Source organism: Myxine glutinosa, chromosome 4 (genome assembly GCF_964187855.1).
Source record: "Myxine glutinosa chromosome 4, kmMyxGlut1.1, whole genome shotgun sequence".
NCBI lineage: Eukaryota > Metazoa > Chordata > Myxini > Myxiniformes > Myxinidae > Myxine > Myxine glutinosa.
The window spans coordinates 195608097-195634115 of NC_136264.1; the positions used below are offsets into that span (position 1 = coordinate 195608097).

Here is a 26019-nt window from a genome sequence, read left to right on the forward strand (position 1 = left end):
ACTCATGTGATGGATGTGTGGGATCCACAGCTCAGCAGCTTTTTGGTGACGAATTTCCAAGATGGCCACCGATTCATAGCATATCTCAGAAAGTTGGCTGTAACTTTAAATTGGTTGATCTGAGGCATATGAAACTCAAAATAATTAATCAAATTTGTTCAGTATGGCATTTGGCATATAACAATGCATACTATATAAAAAATAATTGTATTTAAAAAATATATTCCGAAGCCGTACAGTGAAACTAATATTTTAGAAGAATAAAACAACATCATCCATGAATATATGGTAAGTATTTAATATTTATTTTCACCTGAATGAATTCATTTCTGATCCTTCAGCAATCATCATTTTCAGACAAATCATGTTTGTCCTCCTGAAGGTCTTCATCATCAACTTCCATGTTGTAGCGTGTGGGCAACTTTTCTGCTGCTGTACATTTCATTCCATTGATGATGGAAGTGCAGTCAGATGTTCGGTAAGATTGACCAGACTTGCATGACATGAGACATTGAACGTTTTCTGGAGCTGGGGAACCTGTCATCCACTTGATATCTGGGCTGCCATCTCCGCTTCCTGTCCATCAATGTCCGTGGATCGGGTTGGGAATATCTGTATAGTTTATCAAACACCTTCACCAGATGGCAGTGTGATAGTTTGCTCAAAGTGTGTGTTGCATTGGTGTCTTCACATGGCGGAAGCTGATCAGACTCGATTTCTCCTCCTCTGCTGCAGAACATTTGGTATCGCAGCTCATTGACTTCATTCATTGTTGGTGTTGCGGCAGTAAAGCTCACATGTGACTTTTTGAATGACGTTGAAAACTTCATTTGGAATGTCCCAGTTGTCACCCTAGTTGCAGTGAATGCTTTTCTAAACTTCTGATCACGTCAGAGAATTTTCAAGGTTTTCAACTTCCCCTGTCCTGAAGTCCAGGGATGAGGTCCCAGTTAAGCCATACATCATACATGCATCTCGTCCCAGTGCTGCAGCCACTTTCGTGATGTCGACAAGCCTGGTGGAAGATTTTGCTGTTGATATCTTGTTGTTAGGCTTGTGAGGAGTGAGTTTGTTCTTGCTCTCTGTACAAGCCAAGAGCCGCCTCCAATTCTTTATCTCGTGTCCTGGCATTATCTTGCTGAAAAGTTACTCCATATTCGGAACCATGATGAACACGTTCAGTAGCTTTCATTGAATGCTCTTGGTTTACATCAAACACCACAACAAACCTGTCACTTCCCTCGCTGGCATAAAGGATCTGTGCAAGGACATGATCAGTTCAGGGAATGTGCAATTCTCGCCCTGAAGTTTCTGGACGAGTCCCATTGCATCAATGAGTGCAGCACATGAACGAGGTACTTCCTCAGCTGGTGATATTTTGTTCTCTTGGTGTTTAGACAGAACAGATTTATTCATTCTCTTCATTGTGCTGTCAACGTTTGATAATGTCCAAGGCAAAGCACTAAGTGGGTGACGTCGGACATTACAGAGTGGAAAGGTGATATCGTGGAAATACTCGTAAAATCTGCCGAATGGGTTTGTCCAGTTGTTCTCCAGGAGGTCGACCAAGGAAGCATCATCAGACGCATCTCTCTTTTTGTGGGCTTTCCTTAAGTCTGCATGTCCGATGACCTGAGGACTTAAGGTGGAGATATGATGATGAAGTTCCATTGTGCTGCTGCCCGATGCTCAGCGGTGAGCTAATAGTGGGAAACTATATCTGGTTTGTAGACATAAAGTTGCAGATTGTGTGGAAGTTCCCCATCATCAGCGTGATGCTTCCAAATTTCTTTGGGTATCTCCATGTAACTTGTGTTGCTTTTACACACATTCCCTGATCAAGGCCCACTGCAATGTTTTCAAGGTGCAAAGATGACTTGATGGGCGTGGATTGATGCAATATTTCCTGCATGGTCGACCTTTCTGTAACACTGAAGATTAGGCTGTCCTGTTCGTCCATTAGCCGGACCAGATTTGACGACCGAAGAAGAATGAATGGTAAAAGCACCTACATAGCTGAGCATCTTTTTGTTCTTGATTATCATGAGTTTCAGATGCCTCAGATCAACCAATTAAAAGTTGCAGCCAACTATCTGAGATATGCTACAAATAGGTGGCCATCTTGGAAAATGGCCACCAAAAAGGTGTTTTGCTGTGAATCCCAGAATCTATCATCTTTTATCAAATCATCAAGACACCACTGAAAAACACAGTGGTGTCTTGGCATTCTCTTTGGTAGTCAAATCTGGTGTGGCTCATGGACTACTTAGTGCATGGTCGATCTGCACCATGGCTACTACCGGTTCTTCCTAGCTCATACATTTTGAATAACGCTTTAGACAAAGGCATTGCGGAATCGTCTTTCGTTAATATCTGTGTCCCAGGAATTAATGACTTCCAATATCGGGCTTATCACTCCAGCTCTATGGCAAATGTTTCTAAATTTGGTTTTTATCAATTTGCCTTTTGTAGCCATGACGGTGTAATTTGTCATAGATTTATCATAAATCTAGATTGTCTCTTCGGCAGTGTTAAATGCAAGCTGTACATCAAGAGTTCTGGGGCAATCTAGTGTGCACTATCTCTATCACAAGCTAATGTAAAACACGCATGCATTGCAGCACAACATTATAACATAGACTTCACCAATAGGTCTGGTTCTAGCAGGGGGAAGTTTCAGGCTTTCTAGGAATTTCCCGAATTAACTCGGCATGTTGTTTATAAAGAGGGTCCTTTCCTGCTTAACCGAGATTGTAAGTGATGAGGCCTGAGCGATGCTTGCCCATTGGAGACTCTGCATTGTGTTGCACATGGTGTGCAGATGGTTGGAGTGGCTGAGGATGTGAAGGAATATGCCCTGGCGCTCACAGAAACTGAGGCAAAGATCTCTCGCTGCCCCTTGGAGGTGAGCATGGTTATTACCTCGTCCAACCTGTGCATCGTCGTGTCCCTGTTCACCTGGTTTCCAACACTGTCTCCTCCGCTGCTCATCGGGACACTTCGTGACTGTTTATGTTGTGGCTAGACCGTTCATTGCACGAGAGAACCTTGCACATTTAAAGTGCACGTGCACATTTAAATTTATTTTTGGTCCAAAATGGTCTTTACACCAGTGTGACAACATTCCTGGATCCATATCTCCATGTGTTGCACTTCTACCTCATACCAATGTCGTTGCTTTCAAAACAATTGTCTTAAACTGATGCGGAAATGTTAACGAGACTACCATGTCCTTCTGCTATTTGAGTTCCCAACTCGTTTTGGTCTCACCCCCTAAATCCCCGATGTCACATAAGTAGAGGAAGAATGGGGGTTCTGTGACACATTAAATTTAACATTGAAGTCAATGGGGAAAAATATGGAAACTGTTTGACTTGTACCCCCTCTCTTGAAAAATTACACCCTTTTTCTCCCTCCCAAGCCCCGCCACTTTTTGCGAAGCTCCGCCCATTTTTCCTGCCCACTCTCTCGACCATTGCATCATTTCCAGTTGAGGCTTGCCCAGGCATGCCCAGGGAATTTCCAATTTCCAATTAAATTAATACATAAGAATGGTCTTATATAACACCATTCTTATATAACAGCTTGAAAACACAAGCTAAATTTAAACAACTTCCTGCTTCTCTTGAGAATGGACTACTATGCTGAGCTGGAGTGGGATGACTTTGCAATTCCTTGGAGTCCTACTACCTGTGTGGAACGAAACCTTCAAATTGATGAACTGGATTCAAACCTCTTATCAATGGAGGTAAGAGTTTATTTATTTATTTATTTTTACAAAGTTTGATTTATACACATAATAATATTGTATTAAATTAATACATTGTTATTTTCTCTCACAGGAAATTGTATCTGAGATACAAAATGAAAATACTGCTTTTAGCACATCTTGGGGTGAAATGTTTGATTTGTTTGAAGACATTTTAAGCAACCAAGACCCACAGAATGAGTTCTACCTTGATGACCCAGCCAAAGAGTTATACCTTGGAGACTCACTAAATTTGGGAAAAACATATGAGTTCTGCCTAGATGGTTCTAACTGTGGCACCTACCTTGGAGACTCACGAAATTTAGTAAAATCAGGAAAAGAGTTTTGCCTTGGAGACTTTGAAAACTGGTTTCATTTTGGAGACTCCACCTGTGGGGTCCATCTTGGAGACTCTGCTGATGGAAAGAACTGCAAAGAACACTTTGGATTCTAAAGCAATGAAAAATGTTCTTTGTTTAAGGCCAAGAAAAATATATTTCCGGGTTCTGGTCAGCGCACGCATCGATTTTGACCCTGCGCGTCAACAATCTTTTTTTTCAAATTTGGTATCGACGTTCGCGCACGGTTCTCCCCTACAAAACTGCGTTTAGTTTGTCCAAATCCAACCAGCCGTTCCAAAGATATGAGTAGTTGTGTGTGCCATGACGTCATGAATCCAATAGGGAAGTTGCATGTGACGTCATCGTCTTAGTCACGTGACCCCTTGGGTGGCAAAACATTGCTTCTGCCACCATACGTAATGGCGGCAATTTGAAACTCGTCTCACATAAATTTCCCCCTACACAATGGTAAAGAGTTGTTGTGCTGTCGGATGTACAGCCCCATTTCATAAGGGATCGGGCTCGTCATTCTACCGTTTTCCGGACGACACAACGCGCTAAAACGGATTCATAGCTGCCTTGACTGCAGCTCTCAGGTGAGAATATGGCTCATGAGGTTGTTACCTTCGCTCACGAAGCCAAAAGCAGGATTAGGCATTTGGTTACGTACGTGTGGCGTATGTGTGGCATACGTGTGGCGTACGTGTGGAGTGTGTGTGGCATACGTGTGGAGTGTGTGTGGCATACGTTTGGCGTACTTGTAGCTTACGTGTGGAGTGTGTGTGGACTGTGGAGTGTGTGTGGCGTACGTGTGGCGTACTTGTGGGTCCACACGGGTCCATAGGCAGATGACACAGCCTCAGTTTCTCGCAATACCGCGAAAACGCCTCAACGGGCAAGTTACGGGCATAAACTGACAGGTCCGTCTGATCAAACGACAGCTTTCCCGCCATGTTGTTTATGCCACCCAATATGGCGGCCGGAACCGGTTGCCATGGACGACGCTCACGCGATGCAAGACCTCTATCGGCTGGATATTGTCATTTATTGAAACGAAGACGTTCTTTGTCGGGTTCGTGTGAAGCAACCAGAAGGCCTAGAGAGCTGCGGGTGGTCTCGTTAGTTAGACCTGGATCCTATCTCGTTTGTCATGAAGGTGTAAGTGTCTGTAATAATCTGGTGGACTGGGAGAAGAGATCGTGGGAGACCATCGTCCTGTGAGACCACTTGCGCATGTTCAGTGTTGACGCGATCGACGCATTGGAATGTTTGAGGGTACGGCGAGGCGATCTCGAGAATGAAATGGCAATCTATAATATGCTTGAAGAACTTAATGATTTTCAGAATAAATACATTTTAAAATAACTTAACCTTGTGTTCATTATTTACAAAAAAAAGGCCTACAAGTCCCATTGGCTGTCTTTAATTTCTCTCTGGACGGCGCCATGGCAGATGAGGAGGACCGCAAGGCATGAGGACACAAAAAAAACCTCGATATGTGCAATCCATGCTTTTCAAAAAGAAAAAAAAAACCGCATCGCCGCATCAATTCTGGAACTTTGGTCTGACCAGAGACCAGCAATATATATTTTTTGGCCTAATGGCACTTGATTTAAGGTAAGTTCAGTTGATTGAAAATAAATGAAATTATATATATATATATATATATATATATATATATATATATATATATATATATACATATACACACACACACAGTCACATGAAAAAGTAAGTACACCCCATGCAAAGTTCTGACTTTTTCAACATATTTCAACATACAGCTATTAGATCTTCATTTCAACAATATTGATAGATAAAGGTGATACAATAGAACAAATATCATGAAACATTTGCATTTTGTAGTCCATTGTATAATTTAAATAAACATAAATGCAAATTTCACATGTGGAAAAAGTAAGTACACCCTTGGCTCTAATAGGTGGTGTTGCCCCCTTTGGCAGAAACAACCTCAAGTAGGCGTTTCTTATAACTGTCTACCAGTCTCTGTCATCGACTGGGAGAAATTTTTGCCCACTCCTCCATGCAGAATTCTTTCAGGTGTGTGATGTTTGAGGGGTTTCTTCCATGCACAGCTCGTTTCAAATCCCCCCACAACATCTCGATGGGATTTAGATCCGGGCTTTGACTTGGCCATTCCAGAACCCTCCATTTCTTTCTTTTCAGCCATTCCTTGGTGGATTTACTGGTATGTTTAGGGTCATTGTCATGTTGCAAGGTCCACCTTCGGTTGAGCTTCAACTTTCCGACAGATGGCCTCACATTATCCTCAAGCACCTTCTGGTACAATGAAGAATTCATAGTGGATTCTGTGATGGTGAGCTGCCCAGGCCCTGATGCAGCAAAGCTGCCCCAAACCATAATATTTCCACCACCATGCTTTACAGTTGGTATCAGGTTCTTGTGGTCAAATGCTGTCTTTGGTTTTCGCCAAACATGTCTTCTGGTACTGTGGCCAAAAAGCTCTACCTTTGACTCATCTGTCCAGAGCACATTGTTCCAGAAGTGCTCGTCTTTGCCTAGGTGTTCATTGGCAAACTTTATTCTTGACCTGATGTTCTTTCTGGACAGCAAAGGTTTCCTCCTGGCACACCTCCCATGTAGATCAAATTTGTGCAGCCTTTTTCTAATGGTAGAAGCGTGCACTTTGACATCAACAGTGGCAAGAGCTACCTGTAGGTCCCGAGATGACATTCTGGGGTTCTTAGAGACTTCTTTCAGCATCTTGCGCTCTGCTCTCGGGCTGAACTTGCTTGGGCGGCCTGGCCTGAACAAGTTGGCAGTTGTTTGGAATCTTCTCCACTTGTAGATGATCTTCCAGACAGTCGAATGATTGATTTCAAATTGTTGGAGATCTTTCTAAATCCCTTCCCAGACTCGTAGGCATCTATAACCTTTCTGAAGGCCTCAGAGAGCTCTTTTGATCTCGGCATGGTGACGCCACACACTTCAACAACAAAGAGCAAACCAAACTAAATGTCTGAGGTTTAAATAAGACAGGTTCCTCCAAGATCCTCTCTAACGATGTTCTCATCATTTGCACCTGAACTGGTGCACCTGATTCTAATTTTAGGTATTTGAAGTAGTGATAAATGTCGGGGTGTACTTACTTTTTCCACATGCGAAATTTGCATTTATGTTTATTTAAATTATACATTGGACTACAAAATGCAAATGTTTCATTAAATTTGTTATATTATATCACCTTTATCAATCAATATTGTTGAAATGAAGATCAAATAGCTGTATGTTGAAATGTGTTGAAAAAGTCAAAACTTTACATGGGGTGTACTTACTTTTTCACGTGACTGTATATATATATATATATATATATATATATATATATTGTTGCGGTTTTTAGAACCTTCACATGTAAATTTAGTTGTAAATTTCCTTATAAATAACCCCTGTGTAGATTTCCCCTTAATTGGCTGTTAATTGAAATAAGTGCACCTTCGTTAGTCCACATTGCAACACGTAGCAAATCATAGGCCCTTTCGTAGTTATTTCATTATTCTGTGTTCCAGATAAGGCTGTGTGTCCAATAATTGACTCTACGTTGCATCAAATCAAATAAGATAGGATCCCTTACAATATCGCCGTGGCCTCCTAAGTGGCAGTAAGGCGGCGTCCGCCGCCGTGCATTTGGCGGTTTTCATTGGCATCATTTTCACCCCAAGACTCCATTGCACACGAGGCCAAGAGGAGGGGAGGAGCCGTGGGATCACGGGCGTGGCCCACCTCGTCACCCAAGGTGGAGCCAAAGAGCCCTCGCCAGCCAACCAGCACCGAGGTGAGAAAAACCGGTAGGCGTGGCATCGGAGTTGGCGGCTTCATCGCACGACGCGCAATATAAGCGCACACAAGCCTTTTCAAGAGAGAGGCGTGATCCAGCTGAACGAGAGAAAGACGCGCAAAGAGGCTGACGACTGGGGTTTTCGCGACTGAACATCACAAGTGCATGCCCACGGGACAGAAACGGCGTGTCGCGATTCCCGAACCTCCCTGCTGCCATTTTGCACGGACCTGAACCTTCTCACCCCTCCAGCCATTCCTGCCTGAGAATCCCCTTTTGTGTACGTGAGTTTGTTCTGTTCGTCTTGTCCTGGGGATAAGTTAAGCTGTACAAGTTAAAGAATTGCACTGTCTTCTGTTCTTTTCCTGTATATTACTTTGATGTCTTTCCTTCCTTTGGTTTGTGTAAATAGTTAATAAATCTCTGTTCCTCCTTATTCTTTGGTTTTCATTCTCGTCCGATCGCTTTTGTGATTTCTTGATTGAGTACCTGTGGCACGATTTTGGCCGAACCGCTTCGCAATCGGGTTAGTCTTTGCTAACGGCTCGGATTCCGGACTGCTAAACCGCTCGGCAAAATATCATCTTGTCCGGGATTCGAGCGGTACTTGTCTCTCTGCTTTGCGGAGGGATTGATAAAGGTATTCGGCTAATACCTGGACCAATAACCCTGATCAATCCTGCCCGCAGAGGAGCGTTACAAGTACCAGGATCGGCGACAGCCAGTATACAGGACAAGGGGCTAACCCCCCCTTGATAAGGGGAGCGCCGTCGTCGGATTCCGTAACACTATATATATATATATATACAGTATATATATACAGTGAAACCTTGACTTACGAGTTTAATTCGTTCTGTGACCGAGCTCGTAACTCAATTTGCTCGTTTCTCAAATTAAATTTCCCCATTAAAATGAATTGAAATGCTATTAATCCATTCCAGCCCCCCAAAAACCACACCAATTTTTTTTGAAATATATATATAAAAATATCTCGCACTTTATATTTCACCTGTATGCAGCATACAAGTTGGCAGGATGGCCTGGACTGGAGGTACGCACACTTGACTCTAAACTGTCCAGCCTGGGTTTGAATCCCGACCCAGCTATAACCTGTCATGTCGGTGTTTCACAGGCAGGGTGATTCATCAATGTGTGTACCGCTAAACTGGGCGCCCCGTTTGCGTCCCATTAGTTGTTGGATGTTAAGGATCTCACCGTGTCTTCCACAAAGAGAAGGCGAGCTATCGCCGGCACTCTGAACAAGTTGTGGCCTGGCATGCTCTTCTCTGCCGTTATATACGTCCTCCTCGGCATCTTTTTCCAGAAGAGCCCTGTCTCGTCAGTTTAAGATTTGCTGGGGGATGTATCCTTCGGCTTCTATCAGTTCGGCAAAAGTTATAATAAAATCTTCAGCTGCCTTCACATCCGAGCTTGCTGCCTCACCATGCCTGACGACGGAGTGAATGCCGGTCCTCTTCTTAAAATTATCAAACCATCCCCGACTGGCTTTGAATGACTCTTCCGATGCCTCGTCCGTTGATGTTCCCGCCGTCTGCTGCACCAAATCCCCGTAAATGTCTCGTGCCTTCTCACAGATGATGCTCTCGGTCACGGTATCTCCTGCGAGCTGCTTCTCCGTCAACCACACAAACAACAACTTCTCCATCTCTTCATGGACAGAGGTCCGGAGCTTTGAAATAATCTTAACGCCCTTGGCTGGCGTTATAGCCTTTATCGACTCCTTCTGCTTCAAAATCGTACATATCGTAGAAGTACTACGATCGTACTGCCTCGCCAAGTCGACAACACGCACACCTCGCTCATGTTTTTTGACGATTACGTGTTTTATATCCAAGCTCGCTCGCTCGTAACTCAGATCTCGGCTCGCATCACAAAGCAAAAAATCGACCGAGCGACGGCTCGTATCTCGGAAAACTCGTAAGTTGGTGCACTCGTAAGTCAAGGTTTCACTGTATATATATATATATATATATATATATATATATATATATATATATATATATATATATATATATATATATATATATATATATATATATATATATATATGTTATTTAATTCAATATTACATAAGTAATTTTTTTTTTTTTTTTTTTTACATATATTTCAGCAATATCAAGAAAGTTCGAGGAAGAAAATGCTGGAAAATTATTTCTCCCCATTTCTACTTCTTCAAACTTGAAAGCCTTGAAAGACAGAATTGGCAGAAGAGGAAAAAAAAAATTGAAATACAAATTAAAAAAAAACAAAAATGTTGGGGTTCGGGTTGGGGTTGGGATTTTGAATGTGAGGGTTGGGGTTGGGTTGGGTTCGGGTTGGTATATTATTATTACTCACTCACACACACCAACAAACAAAATTGTGTGCAGAAGTTAAGCCTTGACTGACTTCAGTTGAGGATTCTGTGTTTGGGGTTCACAGATCTAACATCCCCCATTGCACACACACACCAACAAACAAAAGTTAAGCCTTGACTGATTATTCAGTTGAGGATTCTGTGTTTGGGGTTCACAGATCTCAGAACATCCCCCATTACATATATTGTTTATTTATTATTTTTAATACCTCAGCAGATGCCCCCTTCTATACACCCCAGATTTGGCCCTCAAATGTCCATAGCGGTGTGTAGTAGAGGATTGTAAAGCGCTAACCCATTGCTTTCAAGGGCATTATTTGCTTATTTGTGTCTTTTGTAATTCTTGAGAATAAAATGAACCCAAGATTTCTTCCCCATTTAAATCATATAATTTATAGGTCCAGGGGACGGTATTCATCACATCAACGATTTTAAAAAGTTCATTACTCCATCTCTTTGTATAACCTTTCTCAAAATGGCTTTTCCATCTGTATATTCTTACAATATCACCAACTTTGAACTTGGGCTTTCTCAAATTAATCTCCTTTTCATATTCTAATTTTGTAAATGTTTCTGATAGTTTTGATTTTGTTGATAAATGAACTGTATTATTGTAATTATCTACAACTAGGGCATGCCCGTACTATATCTATATCTAAAATTATATCCCCCCCTCTATTTACATGAAATGGTTTGGTCCATGAAATGTTTTGGTTCATTCGCAACGCCAAAGCGAACGGCGAACGCTTTACATGAAATGGTTTGGTCCATGAAATGTTTTGGTCCATTCGCAACGCCAAAGCGAACGGCGAACGGCTTGCGAGTACAGTGACAATCCCCCCGGGGTTTTAATTAGTTTTAAAACATCGTTTAACGCCAACATAGTTTGCCGACGGGAAATAAATGAATACGCTCTCAAATGTGCCATCCGAGGCAGAGTGTGTTCGCCACGTTCGGCACACGCGATAGCTCGCTGCTCTCTGATTGGTTGAATCGTTTTTTGGACATAGCTCGGTAAGTAATTGTCCGATTAATATGAAACCTTGAAAAGGCACATCCTCGGGTCCCCAGCAATATACCTGGCAAGTTTCAAGTATATCGGACCCGTGGTTGTCGAGAAACAGCGGTCACAGACAAACAAACAAACGTACAAACAAACAAACGTACAAACAAACAAACACACAGAGATTACTGGAATTATAGATAGATGTCCTGAATTATAGGTACCCATTGTTGAGAACCGAGTTGTGTGAATTTTTTATATAATTTCTCTTTCAAAGTGCGATTAAAACGCTCAATAACAACTGCCTTTCATTCATTAAAGGTGCTGTATAATTTAATACCCTCCCCCTTAAGAAATTTCATGAATATTTTGTTATAGAACTCTGTTCCCTCATCAGTCCATAACTTCTTTGGTTTTCTTTTACTTTTACTAAATAGTCCACTGAAAGCTAACATAAGAGTATTACCCCTTTTGTTTTTCAAAGGAGCAACCCAAGCATATCGACTCCTTAAATCAATAACGGTTAAAGCATACTTGTATCCCTTATCATTATTTAGTTCAATTAAATCAGCGGACCAGATATAATCAACACCTTTGGAATAAACTTTCCTTCTTTTAAACTTTGTGATTATAGGTTTATGCAATTCATCAGCTAAAACTATTTGCTCCTCAGTCTTGATGACATCATTAGAGCTTAATAGTTTTTTTGATAACCAAGACCAAGTCTCAATTTAGCACTTATCAATTTTTTCACGATAAATCTATAAATCAACTTTCTCTCTCAACGTTGGATTTTGTATTAAAGACAAATTATACAACATTTCTCTGTCGGCTTCGTGTTTTTCATCCAATGTAGTGGTATTCCCATAATCGATATCGTGCTTCATACACACTTCATCAACCTGGTAATTCACTGGTTACATTCACTTACACTGGTAATTCCTTACACACATTCAATTACAGTTCACTGGTAATTCCCTGCTTGTCGTAAAAAGGCGACAAAAAGGGTTGGCGGCAGGAAGGGCATCCGGCCGTAAAACATTGCTTCAAAAAGGGGACCAAAAAAACAACAACAACCACGGTCCCCGAAAAAGGCCAACCCCCGCTTTGCGGGGGGAAATGGCCTCTAAAGGTGTTTTTTTTTTTTTTTTAATACACACTTCATCAACCCTATTTAGAGGTTTAGACTAAGGTTTAGGATTGTCAGCCTCATCTAATCTTTTATCCAAGTTTGTTCCTGGACCACAGAAAGAATACCCCGGAAGGTGTAATTCCCCTGGAATTCCTGTTGTTGTAAATTTACTCCCTGACAAAAACTTTGGTATATCTCCCCCACTTTTATGCTTAAAAATGAATTTATACTTTTTAGAGCCACACACTAAACATATTCCCTTTTGATAAACTCTGTTGTTTTTACTTTTAACATACGATATATTTTTAGTATTAGTTTACTTTTTACACTTAACACAATAACTCATTTATTTATGAGGAAAATTCATAGAGTGTGAAAACCTTTTTGGTTTCCAACATATACATTTTTATCTTGATTTTTAAAACGTAAAGAATCCTCAGAAATGCCTTCACTCTCTCCTCCATTTATTTACAAATCAAACTAACTAAAGTCAATAACACCAACATCATCAACTATATAATATTTTCCTTCTTCCTTATCCCCATTTTCTCGTTTAAATCTCCTCCCTGAAATTGAAGACATTGATGTCGTTATTCTTGAAAATAATATTTCCATTAGACTTTTAATTTCTTTTTTTTTCCTCCTCAGTGCATTGAGTTTGTTTTATTTTCTCTAATACCTCCAATCTTTTATTAATCTCATTGGTTTTTATATTTTGCCTCCCTATCTCTTTTCTCCCTCTCCTCACTCTCCTTTTTCTTCCTCTCTTCCTTCTCCCTTTCCTCCCTCTCTCTTTTCTCCCTTTCCTCCCTCTCTCTTTTCTCCCTTTCTCTTTTCTCCCTTTCCTCCCTCTCTCTTTTCTCCCTTTCTCTTTTCTCCCTTTCCTCCCTCTCTCTTTTCTCCCTTTCCTCCCTCTCTCTTTTCTCCCTTTCTCTTTTCTCCCTTTCCTCCCTCTCTCTTTTCTCCCTGTCCTCCTTCTCCTTTTTCTCCCTCTCCTGGCTCTCTCTGTCCTCATTCTCCTTTTTCTCCCTCTCCTTCCTCTCCCTCTCCTTCTTTTTCTCACTCTCGTCTTTCAACCTTTCCTCCCTCTCTTCTTCAACTCCTTCCTCAACCCTTGCTACCCTTAAACCATCTCCCCATAGAATATTATACATATATTCATCTGGATTTTGAGATATTCTTGTATCTGTTATTATTTTTCTCATAATAGGATACCAATAAGATTTGTTGATGATTTCGAAAAGTTTTATATTTCATAACTTTTAGAAGTTGATTTTTATTGAATATTTTAATCAAATCTTCATTCGTTGGTTTAGCAATATCAGTATAAGACCAGTTCTTAATTAAGAAATTCCCATGTCTATGTTCTAATTCATCAGGAATGTAATATCTAACACCCTTTTCTTGTAAGTATCCTTGAATACAAAAATTATAATTCTCTTGTTGTCTTCTCCCTGCCATTTATGTATAAAAAAATTCATGTTTCTGAATTATAGGAGAGATTAATATGTTGACGAGTAATACCACCCCATCTTCCTGTTGTTAAATCAGTTGATATTCCAAGGCTTTGTATATTTATCTTATTTCTTTCCTTCTTTGTCATATAAACTATCGCTTTGCTATCATATAATTTTCTATTCATGAAATTGTGTATTTGTTGTTTGCTAATTGTGCTTCCACATATCTCATTATCCTCACCAAGCGGGTAATATTCTTCTTTACTAGACTGATTAAAATCATGTAGGTCTTCTAAGTTTATTGAAAAGGACCAATTATACCCTAAATCATACATATTATACCCCCATTTATTGATTCTCATTTAACTACATGTCCTTCTTTGTAAAGTTCAATATTGTAAGTAGATAGTTAAATTTAATAAGGAAAGGTGTATGGTTTGTAGAACCAGGTGTTGTGGTTGTAAATTCTACTTGTTTAACAAAACGTGCTGTTTTATTTAAAGATGTATATATTGTTATAAATCATTGAATTCTAACCAAGTCATTGGCATCGGTGGGGCTTGGATAATTGATTAATTTATAAGTATTTTTCATATTAATATTTTTTGTTATATTATATTTTGTCGTTCAGCCTGTGCCTTTGTATAATAATTTGATAAATCAATATATCCAACTCTCGGGATACTCCAAAGATAGAACCATCTTTTCCAACAAAAGTCATTTATATTAGATTTAAAATGACATCATCAAAATTTTCATGATTGTTGAGTTGAAATAATACATATAAACATAATTGACCACAACATTTAGAATTAATTTCTTGAACTTTAAATGTTTGATAAACACCATTCTGTAAGAATTGTATTACTTCAACAGGGGGTGGCATACCATAACTATCAAAATAATATTTATCCTGACTATTATTTTTTTTGCAATTGTCTTTATGTTTTGCTATGCATTATGTTTTGCACTCTGTCAAAGCGTCTTTGGGCTTCCTGAAAAGCGCTATATAAAATAAATGCATTATTATTATTATTATTATTATTATGAATACAAACCCAATGAGAACCATTCCCATTATTATCTTCTAAATTCATAATAATATTCTTTGTATTCTTGGACAACTTTGTTAATTCATCTCTCATACAAATAACCACATTATCAATTTTTAGTTTTTTACAATACTTAGCTAGTTCTATATTTGTTGTTGTATTCTTTCCAAATTGTTTAAACCATTTATCCATTTATTTATGAGAAAGATATAATCCATTACCCCTTTTAGTTAGTTTAACACCTGCCTGTGCGATGGAAGAAAGCATATCTCCAACTAACAATCTCACTTTATCAGGTAGGCTTTCAAGCTTTTCAGCAAAATCTACATTTACACCACTTCCACTAATTTCTTTCTCCAACTCCTTGTTATGTCTTACCAATTATTTTTGAGCTTTTAGTTGTGCCTTCCTTTCGTTAGCAGTTTTGACTGCTGCTGAAATACCATGCGTCAATGCTCCCGCCGCAATTGAACCAGCAAATAAAGGAATTAGAAATGGGAGAAATCTGCCTCTCGTCTCTATTATTGAATATTTCTTTAACATAGGTTTTGATATTTTAAATTTAAGTGAGCCAGTATCATTTAGTGTTTTCATCTGCTCTCTTGTGAGCAAAACATCAATTCTTACTGCTCCTTTTCTTTGAATTGTATGAACGCTAATCATACAAGGCTTTTCATTTTGAATACAAGACAATAGTTTGTCAAGATTGATTTTATTAACATATACATCAAGAAATAGGGACAGTTTGGAGAAACTTTTTATCCCATATTTTTTTTCATTGGCACCGTGGTTTATATTATGGGTGCATATTATGTGCATCCATCTGAGCTATCAATTTAGCAATAAGTTGGAAACTCAGGATTGTTTCTTGATTATTATTTTTTTGTATTGGTGACTGTCCCTATTCACCCATAAAACGGGGTAAATAGGGACAGCCATAAAAATCCTATTTATTCCTATTTAACCCATATATGGGGTTAATAGGGAATATAAGTTGCTTTTTAAAAAAACAAGAGAACACTTTCAACCCAAATATCAACAAATCAGTATGGTTATCAATTTTCAGCGAAAAAAGTTTCCGAACTTTTTTTCAGTTTGTGTCACTATTCACCTTGCTGTCCCTATTCACCCCATTTCACGGTACAGTGTAAATTAAGCAATTAACCTTTCTCTTTTTGAATTGGTTTTCTCAATTTTCCTTCACCTCCCTGTACTGTCTTCCTAACAGCAATGTGATGTGATGAAGGAGCTGCAGAGGAGCGAAAATGTTTTCCGTGACAAATTGAACCAACTGAGCCGCCGCTTGGCCTGGCACAATGCAGCAATTTACTCGTCGGTATGATACTTCACGTTAGTGTTTCTTCCCTCTCTTCGTTGTGTGAAGGATGTCTGTAGTACCTGCATTCCGTTCACGAGTCATATGAAGAAGAAGAAGAAGCAGTGAGTTTTGTGGGACAGCATCATCAGACTCGTTGTTGCCCAATTTGACTGGAAATCTGCCCGTGGAGTTCATCCCAATTAAAGTTTCATTTAATGGTGGTGTACCATCATTAGATAAAGCATGTAGGTGGTGGCTTTAATTGAGATGAACATTAAAGGTGGAGGGTATGAATTGACCCAAGATCAGCGGGGCATGGTGAGGCTGTTGGAGCATTTTCTCATTGCAGGAGGCCACATTTTTTGTGAAGGTCTTTTTCTATTGCTAATGCAAGTAAGACCATGGACCCATTGTTTTTCTATTGTCTCAAGTTATTTTCAGTTTTACCATGACATATCTTTGCTGCATATTTATCGATCATCAACATGTCTTACAATTATGTTCAGATATCGATATATGTTGGACATCCGAACTTTTTCTTCATCACTTTGTCTTCCACTTCCTGTCCTGCGGTCAATTTTTTAATGCAAAGTTGTAAATTTTTATGGTGTGAGGATTTGCTAATTGTACGAGATCGGAGGATTTGTATGCCTCGTACTACTGTCGTCCCACAGGAGAAGATGGGAGATATTTACTGGTTGCTGCGTGTAGCTCTCGGCTCCGTGGAGCATGCAGACCGCTCCGGCCCTCTCTTTGCCTTTCTGCCCGAGTTCTACATTTCCGTCTCTGTAAATGCTTACAACGCATTAAAGAGTTACTTTACTGGAGCAGAGACGTTGCCTCGTAAGTGAATCTCCATCTGCACTTTCACCCTTCCGTGTTTGCCTGCCTTGTACAGCTCGCACACTCGGTCTCAGGTCCGATGTGTACACGTCACTTACTTTGCAGCAGGGATTTATCTCTGATACCTACAATGAAATTATCCACACAGGACACAAGACTGAACGTTTTGCGTACTTGTGCTCGGCGATTGGCTTTGCAAAACGGTCACAAAAATCTGATTATTTGTTTGTTTTTGTTCTTTCAGGATTTGAAGCCACGCTCATCCGTTTGGCTACAGTGCTGGCCAGACACTTTGTCGACCCCAGAATTGTGGGTACAGGTGGGTCTGTATAAACAGATTTGTTGAATTTACAATAGATGACGAATTTAGTGTGGAGTTCTATTAGGCAGTGAGTGGATTTAGAGTATTTCGACTTTCAGAAGGCATTTGATAAGGTACAACATAGGAGGTGTTCGCTAAGGTGATGGCTTGTGGAGTGGCTGGTTGGGTATCTAACTGGATTAGTGATAAAAAGCAAAGAGTGGCTGTGAGGGGGAGGTTGTCTGATTCGGAGGATGTAAATAGTGGGGTACCCCAGGTATCAGTATGAGGACCATTATTATTCACAATTTACATCAACAATTTGGATTGTGGGGTGAAGAGTCGCCTTTGCAAACTTGCAAAGGGATTTACATTGTATTCATTGGGGGATCAAGAAGGATCCACTACCATTGGGGGATCACTAACACTAAGAGTTAGTGTTAACACTGCACAGGAATTTAGTGAGGCCTCGTCAAGAATATTGTGTTCAGTTTTGGTCACCACATCTGCGGAGGGACATAACTGCCAGAGAGAGTGTTCAACGCAGGGAGGGCTACTGGCTTGATTCCAGGGCTGAGCTCGACAAAATTCTGAGGAGCAGCTGAAGGAGACAGGACTTTATATATTAATAAGGAAGCGATTACGAGGGGATTTGATGGAGTTTTTTTAAGGTAATAAAGGGTATAGATGAAACAAATGCTGCACAGATGGTCTTTTTAAACAAATATGGACAGTGGCAGAACAGAGGGTATAATTTGAGTGAAGAGTGGAGGTCATTACAGAAACAAGGAAAGGGTATTTTACACTCATGGAATGATCTTCGAGGGATGGTGTTAGTAGCAGGGACAGTTGTTAGGTTTAATCTGGATTTTGATAAATACTTATTGAAGAAATGGGCATGCAGGGGTAGATATCTAAAATGAGCCAGTTGTGATTGAGTGGGGATGTCTTGTAGGTTGTAGATGTCCAATTGTTTTAACTATTTATCGTGTCGACTGGGAATGTCTGGTTTTTTTTGCAGCGAGGAAAAAATAACACTGGGAGAGTGTGGTGTATGTGTGTTGTCGGTAATCTGGAGATGACACAGGCAGGATGGACCAAGTGGCTTCCTGTATCTGGGTTTCCTTTTCTAACAGTTAAAAAATAATTGCTCAGAGGTTCATCAAGGGTTTTGATTCTTAGTTGGAGTGCTCTGTTTATACAACAGACATTGTGACACACAACAGGTATTCATTGTTTTCTTCACACATCGGTAGGTAACATTTTATTCCACTTTTGATTTGACAATTGCACTGCTGTGACATCACCGACGTGTGTGAATTGTTCTTCACATCACCGTAGACATTAAAGACTTGCTGATGCAGGCACTCGCCAGCTTTGTTTGCTTCCCGAGTTCACTCCACGCCCTTGAGGAGGTTCCCGACTCCATGTGAGTAATGTCGGGCTGGTTCGATTTTTCATACCTTTGTTGAAACTAACGACGAGTACAAAACCATTTCCGAATGTGTCACGGATAGTTGCCCGAGACAAAGTGCATGTGCCCGGCTGCATTTGGTGAGGTACAGGTTGCAGGTAAGGCAAATAGTGCCGGTTGTTCGAAGATGAAGAGCGACGAGTCTTTCACTTACCTCGTGCAAAACAAGCAACCTGTTCATGGCCGATGACTTGGATGAGAGTCGCGAGGCGGTACAATGGAGCCCCAGCTAATAATGGCAGGATGGAGTCGGTGCTGTGTAGAAAGTTGTTAGACCTGAACTGAATGACGAAGAATCGTCATGGAAGGGCTTTCGTTACGGAGTTTCCACCCAAACCAGATGCTGATTCGTATCTCGCATTGTTTCCCATTCCAGCCGAATGAGCATGTTGTGCAGCTTGCTTGCCCCGTACGAGCAGCGTCCGTGGGCGCAAACCAACTGGATCCTCGTGCGCCTCTGGAAGGTAATCACTTTTTAGTTTACCCCTTCATCCTGGACACACTTTTGACTTTTTCTTGTCACTTCCCCCTCAGTGCTTTGTGTTCGTATTTCTTCTCCCTTTCTGATTTCCCTTTCATCATCATCATAGTGTTTTTATTTTTTTATTTTTACATTGCTTGCTTTCTACCAACATGTAATGTCAATTCATTTTGTGTCTTCCACGCCCCTCCCATTCCCCTATCTTGCAACAGGGTTCAGGGTTTGGTTACCGATACACCCACCTGATACCACCACTGCGTTTGAAACCGAGTGATGCAAACAACCCCACATTACAGAGTGAGCGCAATTCCCACATTACCATGCACTCTTTAGCTCCCCATCAACGCATACACGGCGATTTCGACAAAAGGATGTGCGAGTGACTCCGCGAGTGGAGTGATTTTGCGTGTTCGCTCGAGTGAACTTTCCAAATAAACCAACTCCCATTTCCTTCATGCATTTGTTCCCGTTCGCTTACAAATCCCGAGTATAAGTTTTCATAATAATATGTACACTGTATGTCGTTTCCGGCCTGTTTCCCTGACTGGAAACACGAGGCAAACAAACTCCTCTGACTTTTGTGACTCTACACAAGTTTTGATTTTGATTTTTTTAATGGACTGTGGCAATCTGAAATTATATCATCCCTATAATTGCTCTGTTTATAGTGTGTGTGTGTGTGTGTGTGTGTGTGTGTGTGTGTGTGTGTGTGTGTGTGTGTGTGTGTGTGTGTGTGTGTGTGTGTACGTACAGTATCAAAGCTTGTGGAAGAGCAAATCAGGGAGCAATGAATAGATGGCTGTAGATGCTTCAGCATAATCACGAGCAAAGATCTCAATACGGGAGTCTTGAACTTTATTCTTCTCACAATACAGCGCTTGCACACCGTAAGGAAGTTTCGAACTCCTATTGACACCGTATAAACTATTACGGTGCAAACAAAATACAAATAGTTAGAACAATCTCACATTATCTGATATATACCTCAATAGTTCAACTTTCCAATTGACAGAGACATATAGCATGATACATGAACTCAAGAGCACACGGCTTGGGCCCAGAAACATGAGGGCCGAGGGGAAAGAACCGAAATTAAATAATACTAAAGCTTGACATTAAAACCCTTGAAACCACAAAATACTTTGTTCCATAGATGCCTGACATATTTATGCACCGAATTATAACGAAAGAATACCTTGTTGCGTCTTTATGCTGGGCTCTAAAGATGAGTTGCCGTGCTTGGATTAACACGGCCGTTCTCCCGTTCAAAGACGTGTGGCGAATGAATAAAAGCCGCTCGGACTACTTTCGAACATGGTCTAAATAATCACACACGTACATTACAAAGTATTCCAATGCATAACTCTGGGCTTGACAAACATATTGTGGAAACAAAGTGTTCAACCTAAAGTATATTGATACAAATCAGGGGTAATGTACAGCACTATTTCCTGCTTACGTATGTACACAAAGTTGCGATGCGGTCCTCGCCAAGAACGACGTACTGTATGACCGTAAATGCGTCAGAAATAAATCAAGATAGCAGTTGAATAAATTTAACATTACCAGTTGCAGTACAACGAAAATGAAAATATATCATATAATGAGGCTTCAAAACATTACATTTACAAAACATTACATTACAAAACAAACAACATTAAAACATTGCTTCAAAAAGGGGACCGAAAAACAACAACAACCACGGTTCCCGAAAAAGGCCAACCCCCACTTGCAGGGAAAAATGGCCTCTAAAGGTGGTTTAATGAGGCTATATTTCACAACCACCAACGGCAAATATAATTATAAGATGTTGTCATTTACAATGGCCAAAATGGGGTAAAGGAAAAATGGTGGGCTAAGAAATAAAATGCTTGCAATTGCAGGAGGGCCAGTGGGTGGATGTAGTGAAGGGGAACCGTGAGGTGCAGTATTATTCAGTAGTGGAAATGAGAGAGACCAATGTGGCAGTGGGCAGTACACTTGAAATCCTGTAAAGAAGAGCTTGAGGCAACGGATGGAAGAAGAGTTCCAAAGGTGAGAAAAGAGTGGGTGCGGGGAGAGAGAAGGGGGGGTCGAGGGTGCTGAAAGATTGGAGACGTGTTTTCTTTACTTATTAAGAACCAACTTGCTCTTGAACCAACGAAAACCAAACATTGCTTCTACCCTCCAAGGACGCTCAAATATGCAGCACCTGCTGGGTAACTTGGAGTCTGTTTGATTTTCCACTTTGTGCTCCTGTTTGCATCACTGACCCCTGCCAGCCCGGCACGGAACATCTCGGGAATTTAAAATCTTCAACAGCCGTGATCAATCTGAGCACATTTGCGTCTCTCACAGAGCCGTGTCCCTCGCTGAGACTACAGCAGCAAGCTGCCACGCTCTTACAGGAAAGGCCGAAACAAGCTACGGCATTCTTAAACAGCCTAATCAACCAGCTCAACTGGGCCTTCTCCGAGTTTGTTGGCATGATACAGGAGGTCTGACCTTTTTAAATGTTGTATTATATATTTATCACCCCACCCGCTCACCTGTCTTTTTATGCTTGATTTTCATTTGTAATTGAGATGTGCTTACCTGATTTGCTTTGTTTGCATCAGGCTGACTTGACCTCATGTGTATGGCACAATAATGGAGTTAGTAAGTTGTCAATAAGGAAATAGAGTGATACATGAAGATGTAAAGACGTCATCTGTGATTGATGTCATGGAATCGGTTTTTTATCCTTTTCTTTTCTTTATCTGCTCACGTCTCCATCGTCAACTACAGATCCAGCAGACTGCTGAGCGTCCCGAAAGGAACATTGTCGACTCACGTCAGCTCAAAGTGTGTGCAACGTGCTTCGACCTGTCTGTATCACTGCTTCGTGTGCTCGAAATGACTGCACACCTGGTACCCTCCACGCTCTCCGACCCCACAGGTCCAGCTTCCGACCTCCTGCTCGCGCGACTCTCCCAGGTACAACTCCATTGGTTCGTGCGCGGTGGGGGGGGATTTCTATCTCATGTCCACATTCCCATGTATTCTCCCAACGCTGGTCTACATGACCTCCATTCTTTGTTCACTCAAATGGTTAATCCCACACCTGTTCTTTCCCAGCTGCTGAATCAAATTCTGCACCGTATCACAGCCGAGGGTGGTCTGTTTGACCGCATGGTCAGCTTTCGGCTTCCTGGTGAGTATACGAGACGTAAAGCCAAAATATTGCACTTTTCTCCCCAAATCTGGGCTTTTTCTAGCTTGCACACACCCATGGTGTATGGACACTATCATTGTGGAGGTGTGTTGGTCTGCAATAGCCTGTACCCATTGTGTCACGAATTGCAGGAGACCCAGTAAACTATCCTTGTTGTGGAGTTACATGTATCACTGAGCTACTTTCTATTTGTCTGTCCCAGTCCTGGAGCAGGTGGATCACTATCCCATCCTCGCTGCTGTTACAGGAACGCTTGTACAGTTAATCGTCTTGGGAACGCCCGAGTGGTAAAACATCAGCATCCTCACACCTGTTTCATCCTGATCTCATCCCCTTCCCTTTGACATAAAATATTGGCGAAATGGAATGAATTTCTGATGTATTTGTCTCGTTTGCATTTTGACGATATTGATGGATTGGCAGTGGTAACACCTGAGCGGAACCGTTAAACTACAAGGGCTTTGTATTTAAATGCAAATGAAGAAATTATAAAAATCGCAATTAAACATTTCATTCCTAAAGTGGTGTTTAGTGAAGTATATTGTGTAAAGGGAAAGATCACAATAGTTTGTCCTGTTATTTTTTATGGACACCATGCGAGTTTGTTGTACTATGAGGTCCAGATGTTTAAATTTGTCAATTTTCCTGGTCCTGGTTGCTTCTCTTGTTCCTCCGAGAGATCTGCTTCCCCAAATCAGCTAAAAGTAATCGTTCCAGATTTGTCTGTGCTGCCATAGATTTTTGTCCCCCGTCGCACAGCGGAGTGAAAGGGGGACTATGGTTTTCCCCTCCGTCCGTGTGTCCGTCCGTCCGTCCGTCCGTGCGTGCGGGCGTACGTGCATGCGTGAGCGAAGGACCGCATTCGAATTTGGTGTGTGGGTGCAACCCATGTCAAAATCCAAGATGGCCACCACCATGTATGTCTGATGCCATGTATGTCTGAACCTTGTGAGATGAATATCTTGAAAAATAAGCGAAGTACCAATAGTCCGTGGGCTGAGTAGGGTTTACATGCACCCCCCCCACACAACTTAACTTCCCGGGTATGTCCATGTACCCCCCACCCTAGGGGTTAGGAAAAACCATGTTAACAGAAAAAAAACTCATTCCCAAGGTACCTCCCACGCATATTTTGATGTTACCCCCCCTGTGTCAGTGATTTCCGAAAATTAGGGGTAGGCGAAATTCAAATGGCCATAACTTTTTACCTCGTCATCCAATGGTTGCATATGACCCCTCAAAATGTTTGTCCTGGGACACTCTTTACAATGATGTGTTATATGCAAATGAGGTCACTAATGAGGTCACCAGAGGTCAAACTATGAGGGAATGAGTTTTTTTTCTGTTAACATGGTTTTTCCTAACCCCTAGGGTGGGGGGTACGTGGACATACCCGGGAAGTTAAGTTGTGGGGGGGGGGGGGGTGGGGTTCATGTAAACCCTACTCAGCCCATGGACTACAACTTCTAATCTGGTGTGTGGGTGTATCTAGGCATAAGGAAGAACGCTATTGAAAATTGGGTCGCCACGTCAAAATCCAAGATGGCCGCCGCCATGTATGTCTGAACCTTGTGAGATGAATATCTTGAAAAATAAGCGAAGTACCAACTTCTAATCTGGTGTATGGGTGTATCTCAGCACAAGGAAGAACGCTGTTTAAAATTGGGTCGCCACGTCAAAATCCAAGATGGCCGCCGCCATGTATGTCTGAACCTTGTGAGCGGAATATCATATCATAGCATGTTTTCTGCGTCTTCCACTTTGTCAACTCGCATCACTTCACCGACGGGGGACCTAGGCGTAACGCTTGTATGTTTTTAGTCCGGGGTGATTGCTCTTCATGTCTGTTTCCCCTCACCCCCAAATGTTTCCCATGCCCACGACATGTCTCCAGGTTATTGGTTAATTCCCCCCTCCCCCTCACCTCATTTTCTTTGTTCGTTGTCGTTTGGTTTGTTAATTTTCTGTTTTTTTTTGTTTTTGTTTTTGTTTTTTCTTGTATACATAATCGAGGCTCGTGAAAGAGCTAACATTTATCACACAAACAAATCAAATGGACAAAGAACCAAAGTATATAAAAAGGGGAGCGGTAGACAAGATGGGGAGAGAAGGGGAAGCACATAAACACAACATTTGTGAGGGACATCGGGAATGTGTGGGAGGGAGAGGGCTTGGGGGGAGGCGGCGTGGGAAGGAGAGGGGGGGGGGGGGGTGGGAGAAGTATAAACACAAGGACACCAAGGACCTCCAGGAAATAAGTTGGTATTTCAAAAAAGAGGATTTGGGGTGAAATTAGTGGGGGTAGAAAAGATCAAGGTTTTGGATGGGGGAAGATAAGAGATGGTTGTGAACAGCTGTTTTAAAGACCTGGAGGGAGGAGTGGGATTGAAGGGAGTTGGGGAGTTTGTTCCAGAGGCGGGAGAAAAGAGGAATGAAAGAGTGAAGGTGAGCAGAGAGTCTTGATTTTGGCAGTTTAACCATAAGAGGGTTGCAGGCAGATCTTGTGTGACCTTTAGGAATATTTGCGGGACAGAGCCCAGAGAGAGCTGGAGGAGCAAGGCTGGAGAGGAGTCGGTAGAAGACAGAAAGACCACCAACCTGCCTGCGGTGAGTAAGTGAAAGGCCCTCGGAGGTAGCTTCATCACGGGAGATTCCAATGATTCTGAACGCTTTGGTTTCAACAGCATGAAGACGAGCTAGGGTGAGGCAGCAGCACCAGCACCAGCACCAGCATCAGCCCAGAGGGGAGAGAAGTATTCCATTGAGCTGCGGATGAAAGCCTTGTACGTGGTGAGGAGCTCAGGTGTGCCAAGGAAGGACTTCGCACGACAGAGGATGCCCAGTCAGCGACTGGCTTTGGAGGCCAGATTTAAAATGTGGTTTTCCCAGGAAAGAACATGGCAGATAGTGAGACCCAAAAGCTTGAGTGACAGAACTTCTTGGAGAGGATTATTCAGAAAGTGAATCATCCCCACTTTCCCCTTCCTGCTGTTTCATTCAGCTCATATGCAGCTTGTTCGCCCCACATGTCGTTCTTCCCCTGCCCTTTATCATTCTAACTTCTCCTCTGCGGTTGGTGTTTCCCCCTTTCCATTTTGTCCCGTTATATTCTGCACTAGCTCTTCAACGAGCCTTAATCATGAATACAATTTAAAAAATTTTTTTTTACATGAAACCAGTTCAAGAATGTCGTTTGCTTTCAGCAAGGATTCGAATCTAAAGGGACAAAGCAAAGTTGGCATTCAGTTTGTTGCAGTCGTTTTTTATGAGTAATGTATGCCATGCCAACAAATTGATAAACTGATGCATGCTGCTGCCTCTTCCCTTTCATAAGACGAGCAAGATGTAAATTCATTAAAAAAAAAAAAAAAAACACATTAAGATAAGACTCATTAATAATAATGAATAATAATAAATTATTTAATAATCAAGTAATTATTTAATAATAATTAATATTAATAATTGGGTTAAAATGTCGGTCA

General features: G+C 41.3%; 2 protein-coding genes across 2 annotated transcripts in view; one reads left to right on the forward strand and one right to left on the reverse strand.

Annotated features, from left to right (window-relative positions):
• The window catches only part of TSEN2 (tRNA splicing endonuclease subunit 2), an 841321-nt gene that overhangs the window by 142883 nt on the left and 672419 nt on the right, over nucleotides 1-26019 (reverse strand). The window lies entirely within an intron of this gene.
• The window catches only part of RNF123 (ring finger protein 123), a 70318-nt gene that overhangs the window by 34672 nt on the left and 9627 nt on the right, over nucleotides 1-26019 (forward strand). The window contains exons 25-35 of the mRNA XM_078776843.1: nucleotides 2822-2905; nucleotides 16156-16263; nucleotides 16920-17088; nucleotides 17333-17407; nucleotides 18731-18818; nucleotides 19240-19327; nucleotides 19557-19641; nucleotides 21682-21821; nucleotides 22111-22299; nucleotides 22441-22516; nucleotides 22740-22824. Coding sequence (XP_078632969.1) covers nucleotides 2822-2905; nucleotides 16156-16263; nucleotides 16920-17088; nucleotides 17333-17407; nucleotides 18731-18818; nucleotides 19240-19327; nucleotides 19557-19641; nucleotides 21682-21821; nucleotides 22111-22299; nucleotides 22441-22516; nucleotides 22740-22824 — 1187 coding nt within the window. The remainder of the gene's footprint in view (nucleotides 1-2821; nucleotides 2906-16155; nucleotides 16264-16919; nucleotides 17089-17332; nucleotides 17408-18730; nucleotides 18819-19239; nucleotides 19328-19556; nucleotides 19642-21681; nucleotides 21822-22110; nucleotides 22300-22440; nucleotides 22517-22739; nucleotides 22825-26019) is intronic.